The sequence below is a fragment of the Semicossyphus pulcher genome, unplaced genomic scaffold (genome assembly GCF_022749685.1).
Source record: "Semicossyphus pulcher isolate SPU_LCO1_2020_fin unplaced genomic scaffold, fSemPul1.0.p SCAF_22, whole genome shotgun sequence".
In the NCBI taxonomy this organism is placed as follows: Eukaryota; Metazoa; Chordata; class Actinopteri; order Labriformes; family Labridae; genus Semicossyphus; species Semicossyphus pulcher.
In genome coordinates, this window is record NW_027211696.1 from 6,975,932 (window position 1) to 6,987,192 (window position 11,261).

The window sequence follows — 11,261 nt, forward strand, 5'->3', positions numbered from 1 at the left end:
GATTTGTTCATTTTGTTCCCTGGTCTGTGTTTGCTGGTAAGGCACACTGAAGACTGGATCATTCAGCACACATATCTGTTACTAGATGATCAGCTGACAAGTTTAGCAGAGGCAGATCCCTGCTAACCTTCAGCACTATCTGCTGATGAGACAAGGATTGTTTGGATTCAGCCCTCTGCCTTCTCAGTCTGCTCATCCCACTAGCAGGGGGGATTATTTTTTACCTGCTTTTGAATGTGTCCACTTCTATTTTCCCTTTTGTCTGCACTGCCTGGGTAAGATTTTCTTTCTTTAAAGAATAAACTTGTTACCAGTGTGCATTGTTTTGCTCATCCTTTTTCTTCTCGAAGAAGTTGGAGGTAGCTCATTTTGAGCAGCGTTGGGTGGAGCGGGGAATCCATCACTGAGCTGAGGAGGGAAAAGAGAGGAACATTTTGGGAGAAGAGGAGGAAGCAGGAAGCATGGGTGTGGAAAAGGAAGATGTGGAAAAGTTCCTCAAAGGGAACCCTGCGTTTGCAAAACAGTACTTTGCCAAGAAGATGAGTGCTGCCTCAATATCGAAGGCGTCAGGACTCGCAGAGAAACGGATCGACTTCAGCCAGTTCCAGGAGCTCAGTCAGGTAAAGTTTCATAATTCTTTATAATGAAAAAAGGGCAGGTAGAGCGTATTTATCCCACATAAACCACCTGCTCAAACCAAATTCTGAAATATGGACCTATTTTCTTTTTTTTTTCCAGTATGAGGAAAGCCAAATCATGTACGAGCTCATCAAAGACATGCAGGAGAACATCAACATGGAAAAGGTGGTGTTCAAGATCCTGAAGCGAATCAGCGCACTCATCCACGCGGACTGCTGCAGCTTGTTCATGTACCGACAGCGGAACGGCGTCGGAGAGCTCGCCACGCGGCTCTTCAACGTCAACACCCAGGCACAATTGGATGACTGCGTGGTGCCGCCGGACTCTGAGATCGTCTACCCGCTGGACATGGGTATAGTCGGACACGTGGCCCTGACTAAGAAGACTGTTAATGTGAAAGATGTCACAGAGGTGAGGAGGAAATGCACCACTGCACTGTCATTTTAAACTTAGAATGATGGTTTATCTTGCAGATGTCGTTCATGACACTACCACCAGAGGGCGCCACAGCTTTCAATTTTAAAATCCGATGCATAGCAGCTTTAACTAATGAGATATGATGTAAGAGTAATGATTTTCACTTTCATTAATTACATGTGACTCAGCCAACCTGCACTTTAAGAAGAGTTCCTGCTGAAGAGTTACACTTTGATTTTAACATGCAGACAAGTTCATACTGCCGTCTAATGGATCTGGATCTAATCCAATCATCCAATGTTATTAGACTTTCCATACACTGTAAAACAATCTATCTTAATACAAGACGTAAGTTCACTCAACTTCATCCTCAAAGAAATTTGAGTTAGCTCAGTTATCCAAGTGAAACAGATTAAGGTCAAGGCTGAAAATAGCATGTCGCTGTTTGACATTTGTAGATAGTTCACTTTAAAAATATATATATTAAGCTTAAAGAATCTATTACAATTTTTTAGAACTAGAAACTTTTAAATGACAATTAATTCAGAGTAGCTGGAAACATTTTGGACTTTAAACTACATGTTTAAAATGACGCAAACTGGAAATGGACCATAAAACACCCATGTTAAAAAAGAAACTAAAGGTAAACTAAAGAAGCTATTAAACCAGTACTACAAAATATGGATGCTATCTATTTATAGTATTTTATGCTCTCATGCAGCTTAAATTTGTGAATGGGTTGTCAATAACTACTTTACAAGTTTAGTCTGCTGATATAAAAGCACTTTATTGGACAGCCAAACAATGTTTGTGTAAGAAGTAAACACTGTTTGTATCAGGTTTTGTACAGTAGTGCTGGTTTGTTCTTACTGAATATGTATGTGTTCTGGTGTTGTATGACATCATGATTAAACCCTATGATGACTGCAGACAGGTGAAGTTAATAACACGTAGCTATACTTGACCATGTGAGGGTATTAATCCCCTTTCAGACATAATCCATTTATTTCCAGATCCCATCAGCGCCTGCTCTAACTGTGGATTAGACGCCTCTGGCATTTAGTCAGCAGGATATAACACACATCAAAACTAGTTTTCATCACTTGCCTTGATACTGTTTGTCCCATGAAACACCTCTATACCAGGCCTTCAGATGGGCTGGCATCACATCAAGTGTTTTGAAAAAACAGCATGGTGGTACAGTTGTTAGCACTGTCGATTCAAAGCTAGAAGGTTCCTAGGTTCAATCCTGTTTCAGATGTAGAGGGCTGTTCTCTGTGGACTTTGAATGCTCGTTAGGTTAATTGGTGGCTAATTGGCCTGTTGGTGTGAAGGTGAGTGTGTGTGGTTGTTTTTCTCTATGTAATTGCTCCCTAAAAGTGAAGCCAAATCATTTCGAGCGCCCCCTGCTGACTGGCTGCAGTAAAGGTCATAAAGCCTGCCTACTCCATGTTAACAGATGGGACATGAGTCAAACTATAAAATCAAAATACACACCAAATAAATTTCTCTCAAACATGGTTTCTGTCATTATAGTTAGTTCTTATCATGCTGATTTACGTCCAAGTGTTCATTTTTCTGACAAGTTTATTTTTAATTAGTTATTTGATGCTGTAAAAAGGATGATTGACAGCTTTGTTGACAAATACGGCTCCTGCAGCCGATCTGTTCCGGATTAGCAGAGTAGAGGAGGAACGGCGAGAGGAGACGTAACTAAAATAATCACTACAGTCATTGAAGTTTCCATATCTGTGAACGTCTGCTTCAGACCAACACAAGAAGCTGTTCTGCTGTTAAATACACCGGCGTTAAATGTGTGTTTTGGTTGGCGAAAGTGGCTACAGCAGCGCCACCCGCCGATCTCTACTTCACAGACTCTGGCTCCAAACGACGTCACCATCGCAAGATGGCGGCACCCGTCATCACAGGGGCTATTTTGGCATCAGTTCCATACAATGAGAGCAGATGGAGACGCGTTGTCCATCTATATATACGTCATTGGTGCACATATGTGTTTGGAAGTATTATGACTAGTATTTGCAATGGTATCATAAGTATACTGATAATATAATTCCACGACAATGATGTGTTTCTTTCCTGTAGAATCAGCACTTCAGTTCATTCGTGGATGAACTCACAGATTACAAGACCCGGAACATTCTGGCAACACCCATCCTAAACGGCAAAGACATGGTGGCTGTGATCATGGCTCTAAACAAGACCACGGGACCACATTTCACTGCTGAGGATGAAGATGTGAGTCCCAATCGCACAAGTACACAGGCACATAGCACTCAAAGCTAATGACAGTGTCAGTGAAGTGTGTCGATACAGTTTCGAGGGGATTCCTGAGCTGACAGGTAGATTATTATGGTCATTACAAGAGGGACCAAGTGTGTGTTTTAGAAACGTCATGTCATTAATCCTTCACATATAAGGATCATATATTCAGGCCCATATATTTATATTCATGGCTTGAGTTATGGTCTTTTATAAGGCAAGAAAAAGTGCTGTTTGTTCCCTACTTTCACAGTGTTTTTCTGCAGCTAGCAAACGGCTTGAGTAATCCACCATGATCTGACATTTGAATGCTTATTGTGCCTTTTTCGAAGTAAACTTTGTTTTTCACTAGAGTTATCCTTGTTCAGTGTATCATATTACCCTCACAGGTTGCTTACTGTGTGTCACAATGTTATCAGACCATTTTTGACACCCTGTCATATTATGATTGTTTTCTCTTCTCTTGGTTTTCCTTTTAGCTCTTTTTAAAGTATCTGAAAATTGCCTCGTTGAACTTGAAGATCTACCACCTGAATTACCTCCACAGCTGTGAGACACGAAAAGGACAGGTGAGGACGGAATCTGAACACGCTATGATTAAAGTCTCTACTTACAGTATTCTACTTATCTTATATACTGGATTCACACTGCATGAACTGAATACTTGACATGCCGTCTGTATGAATACTGTGTTTCCTAGTTGCTGTTGTGGTCGGCCAACAAGGTGTTTGAAGAGCTGACAGACATCGAGCGACAGTTTCACAAAGCCTTGTACACAGTCCGAGCCTACCTCAACTGTGACCGCTACTCTGTTGGGTTACTAGACATGACCAAGGAGAAGGTACCGTGTCTGGATCTTTTCTTGTTATATTCCATGTTGTCTTTTTCTTAATTTATCAACATAAAGTTCTGCAATTTTGAAGCCTTTCCACGTCTGTCTTCTTCCAGGAGTTCTTTGATATCTGGCCAGTGTTGATGGGGGAGCAGGCACCTTACTCTGGCCCCGTCACTCCTGATGGAAGGGTACATTCTTATATGCTTGGTAGAAGATCTTAATTGATGTTACTCTTGGCTATTTTTTAGTGTTTGCAAACTAATCCCTGTGTTTTATTTTTTCCCCAGGAGGTAATTTTCTACAAAATTATTGATTATATTTTACACGGAAAAGAAGACATCAAAGTAATACCGTAAGTATTGGACCTTTTTAGCCCATATTTGAACCAAATCGCGGCTCATATCTGCTTACTTGTCTACTTTCTGTCACACAGCAATCCGCCTGCAGATCATTGGGCCTTGAGTAGCGGCCTGCCTACTTATGTTGCTGAGAACGGCTTGGTGAGTTTATTTTCTTGACATTACTGCAAGCTGTTAAATTAGTAAGGACTGGTGACTGTATGTAAAGATGGATGACGCGTCTTCATCTACACTGCACTTGCACTGGTGACCTTTTTTGGAGCCAGAGCTCGACAGGTGGAGCCACTGTAATGATGTCCCGCCCTTTCCGCTAACCAAAACACACATTTAACTTACTGATAAAAAAACCCCAGCAAGGATCCCACACGCCTGCTTATTTAACATCAGAACAGCTTCTTGTGTTGGTCTGAAGCAGACGTTCACAGATATGGATCTACTCTGCTAATACAGTATTTGTCAACAGAGCTGTCAATCATCCTTTTGACGGCATCAAATAACTAATTAAAAATAAACTTGTCAGAAAAATGAACACTTGGACATAAATCATCATGATAAGAACTAACTATAATGACAGAAACCATGTTTGAGAAACATTTATTTGGCGTGTATTTAGATTTTATAGTTTGACTCATGTCCCACCTGTTAACATGGAGGAGGCGGGCTTTATGACCTATACTGCAGCCAGTCAGCAGGGGGCGATAGAGATGTTTTGGCTTCACTTTTAGGGAGCGGTCATGTCGTCCATCTTTTTTATACAGTCAATGGCAGTGTTAATTTCGTCAATGAAAATAATGACGAATAATGTTTGTCAACGACCTCTTTTCCATGATGAAGACGAGACGTTGACGAGCTAAAAATGGATCGTTGATGATAAAAACTCTGACTATGTGTATGTTTTGTTTTTGTTAACGAGACAAGACTAAAACTTAGTGGTGGGCATTCAAAATGGATATTTCTCCCACTGTGCGTCTAATTTGTCTGTCTGAAACTTAGTTAAAGGCAACAAAAAAAGGGGAAAAAGGGGCGTTTGATGCGTCATTTGATGCTTCTTCTGCACAAAAAGGAGCAATCATCGGCTGTCTGCTTCAGTCAGACTGTATAAATGAGAAGTGATGATGAACAGTAATCTTTAGATGCGGTGTCTACATCGTTCATTTACTGTACGGATGATCTGCTGAAATTCAGTGTTAATTTTACCTGAAGCAACCAGGTAAAAAGAGAAGAGGGACTCTGGAGGGGAGGGGGGTCATATTTTCTCATGAGAGAAAAAGTTTAGACTAAAAGTAATGACTAAAATGTGATGACTTTTTATTGACTAAAACTGGACTAAAATGTTTTGAGTTGTCTTCGACTAAAGCTAGACTAACACTATAAAGGGTAAAAATGACTAAAATGTGACTAAAACTAATCAGCATGTTAGTCTGAAGACGAAGACTAAATCTAAAATAGCTGACAAAATGAACACTGGTCAATGGTTAGGACTAAATAATGTATTTGCACCTTTTTTTAATCTGTTTGATTTCTGCTCCTTTAGATTTGTAACATTATGAACGCAGCTGCCGACGAGATGTTCCAGTTTCAGGTAAGAGACTGAAAGCCCATAAAAACAGAGACATTCAGAGACAAGTTCAGAGAGTCACTTGATTTTTGCTTGTTGCAGACTGAGGCTCTCGACAGCAGCGGCTGGACCATAAAAAACGTTCTCTCGTTGCCGATCGTCAACAAAAAAGAGGAGATTGTCGGTGTGGCAACTTTTTACAACAGAAAGGACGGGAAGCCTTTTGACGATCAGGACGAGCAGCTCATGGAGGTTCATTTACCTCCCCTTAGCACTGATTACTGTCACTGTGATTCATCTTAGCCTGATACAAGCAGTACTGATGTGCTGATACTGATGCTGTGTTTTTCACAGGCTTTGACTCAGTTCCTGGGCTGGTCTGTTTTGAACCCGGACACTTATGACAAGATGAACAAGCTGGAGAATCGGAAAGACATCGCCCAAGACATGGTGCTCTACCATGTCAAATGTCGGGATGATGAGATTCAGAATATCCTGGTCAGTGCCTCATTATTTTACCATCTTTTTTAGGGTTATCAAATTTCCCAGGAGCCCCCCCAAAAAGGGGACAGACACATCTAGCCTCCATGTAACACACTTTCTTTTCAATAATACTGTTTCACTTTCACTCTGTACTTGTACTTGCTATTTAGCCAGTTCATTCTAGCATCCTCAATGGTTTTCTCATCTCTCCCAGAACACCAGAGACCGTTATGGCTGTGAACCCAGAGAGTGTGAAGAGGACGAGCTCCTGGATATCCTGGTAACACTGTTATTTAGTGTCCACACAGTCATTTGTACCCTAAGTAGCTCTAATCTCTCAGTTTTCCTAATGCTGTACTTTCATAGATACAGACACATTTGTGCGTCTCCCAGTGACATGAATGTGCTGTGTACAGTGTTCTGACTTAACCTGCTTTCCTTCTGTTTATTTCCCTCTTAGAAAAAAGACCTGCCTCCGCTGATTAAGAAGTTTGAGATCTACGAGTTCCGCTTTTCGGATTTTAACTGCACAGAGATGGAGCTGGTGAAGTGCGGGATCCAGATGTACTACGAGGTCGGGGTGGTGAAGAAGTTCCAGGTCCCCCAGGAGGTGATGTAGACACATCAACATAACACACACACAGATAAGCGACATTGTTATACATTATTAAAAAGCACAAAGTCTATGTCTTTAATAAGTCTCTGCTGCCAGGTGTTGGTTCGGTTCATGTACTCCCTCAGTAAAGGCTACAGGAAAATCACCTACCACAACTGGCGTCATGGATTCAACGTGGGACAGACCATGTTTACACTCTTAACGGTATTTAGATTATTTATATATGTTTGTTACATTCAAGAAAATAATCTATACACTTTTGTGTCATTTCATTGTTTGTCTTTTTGAACTTCCCCCAGACGGGAATGCTAAAGCGATACTACACTGACTTGGAGGTGATGGCCATGATCACTGCAGGCTTCCTCCATGATATCGATCACAGAGGGACAAACAACTTGTACCAAGTCAAGTCAGTGCTCTTGGGAACTTTTTCATTTCTTGGAGGAAAAATTATTACATCTACACATTGAAAACTAAACCACAGTGGAGTATAGAGCAAATCAGTCTCCATCATCCATAACAATGTTGTGGCTTGAAGGTGTAATAACGCTTAAAGAGGACATATCTTTTGAATAGATATTCTCATATTTTCATTGGTTTCACATTTTTGGGTGTTTATTGTTCACAGTGAAAAAGTGAAAACTGCATTATTCAGTGTTTTTCCAGAATTACATGTTAAAAAAGGTTGCCTCAGAACAGCTGAAAGTTTCTACGTAGAACCTTGCTTTGGCTGAAATCGACCAATCGTCATTCACCGTCACTCACCTCAGGCTGCCTTCTTGCACCAGCTCGTAGTCAAGTCATTGTCAAGATTTCAACTTATCATTCCGATACCTCCTGGTGATTCTGGCTCGAACATATAAGGCCGAATAACCGATCCTAGAGCGGCCATGTTTTCTACAACTTTGGAGTGACAGTGCAGTGCGGCCGCTCCCCCACGTGGGATCGCACACGTGGTAGGCTCTAGATTCAGAATAGTTGTCGTTATTTGTGAATGTAATATTGCTATTTTCAAGTACATTGATATTTTGACGCCCTTCTTTTAAAATAGTCAATCTTAGTGATGCAGACATGCAGAAATGTCCTTAAATGTAGCTCAGAAAATGTGTTTGTCAGGCAACCAAGAATTTAAGTCAAGCTAATCTTTTCAGTTTTCAAAGGTGAATAAAAATAATCTTTTTGCTTAATCTTTAATTGCTTAATAGTGTTCCTATCTAAGTTATTTTATTCACGCCAACAGATCTGGCAACCCCCTTGCCAAGCTACACGGTTCATCCATCCTCGAACGACATCATCTAGAGTTTGGAAAGTTCCTCTTGGCAGACGAGGTGAGAAATGGGATGTGAACAGGAGAATAACTACACCAACTTTTACTTTGATTAAATGTTTTACTAATTACCTTCATCCAGTCTCTAACATCCTTCTCCTCCCGTCTCACCTGCAGTCCCTGAACATCTACCAGAACCTGCACAGGCGACAGGTAGAACATGTGATTCATCTCACGGACATCGCCATCATCGCCACTGACCTGGCTCTTTATTTCAAGTGAGCACCACCTCTCAACGACACACTTAACTTTTCCATTCATTCATATTGCTCTATACTTAAAATACATAATGAGCTAAATGTTTCCTCGTTTTGTACTTTGCTAGGAAAAGAACCATGTTCCAGAAGATTGTGGACCTTTCGCACACGTATGAGGATGAGAAGAAGTGGGTCGACTTCATGTCTCTGGAAACAACCAGAAAAGAAATCCTCATGTGAGTGCAACCAAAATAAACATAGTTCTTTGTCCCCCTACATCTTACTGATCCTCTGAATCATCACTGTTTCAGGGCTATGATGATGACCGCATGTGACTTGTCAGCTATCACTAAGCCTTGGGAGGTCCAGAGCAAGGTGAGACGCTCAAAAATGTAATGATTAGTGACTTACTGAGTGTTTGCAATGTGTGGTGACTGTGTGTGTGTGTTTGTGTATCTTTAAGGTGGCCTTGTCTGTAGCAGCAGAGTTTTGGGAGCAGGGAGACCTGGAGAGGACAGTACTGGAACAGCAACCTATTGTGAGTTTGTGAACACACGTTAGTATCAGTAAGTTAATGTGTATGCTAATCATGGTTTGGTGTTAGGCTGCGAATAACTAATTGCCATTTGGTGTAGAAAAACAGCTAACAGCTACAACCAAAACATATTTATGTTTGCTTAAAGAGGGGGTATTATGCCGTTTCACATTTTAAGACATATATATAATGTTACAATGTTGAATGTCCATACTAAAGGTGGGTGAAGTTTCAAATCTGTAGGTAAAAGTATGTTGGAGTGTAATCCCCAGGCTTCTCAGCTCAGTCTGCAGGCGGCTGTGAACGCCAGGTTTCACACAGGTTTTTCTACACGCTGCACTTTGTGACATGACAAAGTGCAGCAGGCTTCGGAGAGCTGTCCAATCAGAAGAAAGCGACTTGTAGGGGCGGGGTTTCTTAAAGGGACAGAGCTGACTCAGTTGTTTCAGGCAGAGGATGTATGAGGGCCTGCACAGAGCAACAGTGTGAGAAAAATGAGGAGTTTTGTTTAACTGTAATTTATGCTAAGCTACTCCACAGGTATCACAGAGTGAAATATGAAGCTTATAATTAGCATAACACCTTGCCCTTCAACAAATGATTTATTAATTGTCAAAATAGTTGGGAATGTAAACTTGTTAGATACCTACCAGCATTAAATTGTTGATTGAAGGTAACAAACACTTTGTTGACAAGTTGATTCCAGGTCAGTGCATAGTTTCTTTCTTGCTCACCAGAGCACCAGACATGTTGCCAGTGCTGCCACTGATGGCTGAAAGATGTACTGTAAATGCAGTGATTTCCAAAACATACAATTCAACAGAAGTCTTACCAATCCAAGTCACGTTATAGATTTTACATTTTGAGTTCCTGAATGAATTTTTTGTTTCTGCCACCAGCCCATGATGGACAGGAACAAGGCTGCGGACCTCCCAAAGCTACAGTGTGGTTTCATTGACTTTGTCTGCACGTTTGTCTACAAGGTGATGTGTAATATTGCATTTTGACTGATTAACTACACAGTTATTTTTTAGTTTTAGTTTAGTTGTTAGTTATTTTGTATATATCTGCTGTTATGTTCGTCTTTGGAGCTTCAACAAAGGACTGCTTGTTTTCATATCTGCAAAGTTATTTTAACTTGACTCTTTTCTTCTCAGGAGTTTTCTCGCTTCCACCCACAAATCCAGCCCATGCTGGACGGCATCCTAAACAACAGGAAGGAGTGGAACGCCAAAAAAGAAGAGTATGAGGCTAAACTCAAAGCCATAGAGGAAGAGAAGGCTGCTAAAGAGGCAGCCAAAGGTGCTATAATTACTTACAGAAATACAAAATGTACTGTTTAAGAGCTTGCCGAATTTTACATTCATTTGAATGACATTTTGTATCATCATCATTGATTTTTTTTTTATTTAAAAAAAAAAAATTGACCATTGTTTGTATATTTTTCCACCAGCTCCTCAAAACAACCACGGTGGTGGAGGCTCAGGTTCCAAGACCTGCTCGGTGTGCTGAAAGGTCACAAAACTGCACACGCTGGGAGAAAGGCTCATGACTAACTGACTCCAGGATCACCTGAGCACCACAGCCAGCCGGTCAGTCAGTTTCATGGGCACGAAGGATACGTGAGCGAAAGGAAAGCCCCTTAGTATTTGTATTCACAAACACTTGTTAGGTAAAGAAAAGAAAAGGAGAGTGTTTTGTATTTAAGTATGTCAAGGTCAAGTAAGGTGATTTTTGGATATCAGGTTATCGCTCATCCTCATACATTATCAGTTTCCTCATAGATGGTGTAAAGACTACATTTCTTTTCAGGTTCCCTAAAGTAGTTATGACCTGTACCTGTAAATATAGCTGTGTTGTAGGTGATAATTACCATATAAAGAGCATGTACTATCTAAGGTTACACACTTTACAAATAATGGACATCTGTTTTTACACATATTGTTTATTGTACATTAATGTAAAATTCTGTAGGGTTTCAGAGTTTACGAACAGATTCTATTTTTGTATTATCA

General features: G+C 40.6%; 1 protein-coding gene across 1 annotated transcript; it reads left to right on the forward strand.

Annotated features, from left to right (window-relative positions):
* Positions 1–461: 461 nt before the first annotated feature.
* On the forward strand, positions 462–10,758 carry LOC138601914 (rod cGMP-specific 3',5'-cyclic phosphodiesterase subunit beta-like). Its single transcript, XM_069673224.1, has 23 exons — positions 462–620; positions 739–1,050; positions 3,160–3,312; positions 3,816–3,905; positions 4,037–4,177; positions 4,285–4,359; positions 4,459–4,523; positions 4,605–4,671; positions 6,065–6,112; positions 6,191–6,340; positions 6,443–6,586; positions 6,786–6,851; positions 7,032–7,181; positions 7,284–7,391; positions 7,487–7,596; positions 8,428–8,515; positions 8,632–8,732; positions 8,840–8,947; positions 9,023–9,086; positions 9,175–9,249; positions 10,146–10,229; positions 10,404–10,548; positions 10,700–10,758. The coding sequence occupies exons 1-23, from the start codon at positions 462–464 to the stop codon at positions 10,756–10,758; spliced, it is 2,562 nt and encodes an 853-aa protein (XP_069529325.1).
* Positions 10,759–11,261: the final 503 nt, after the last annotated feature.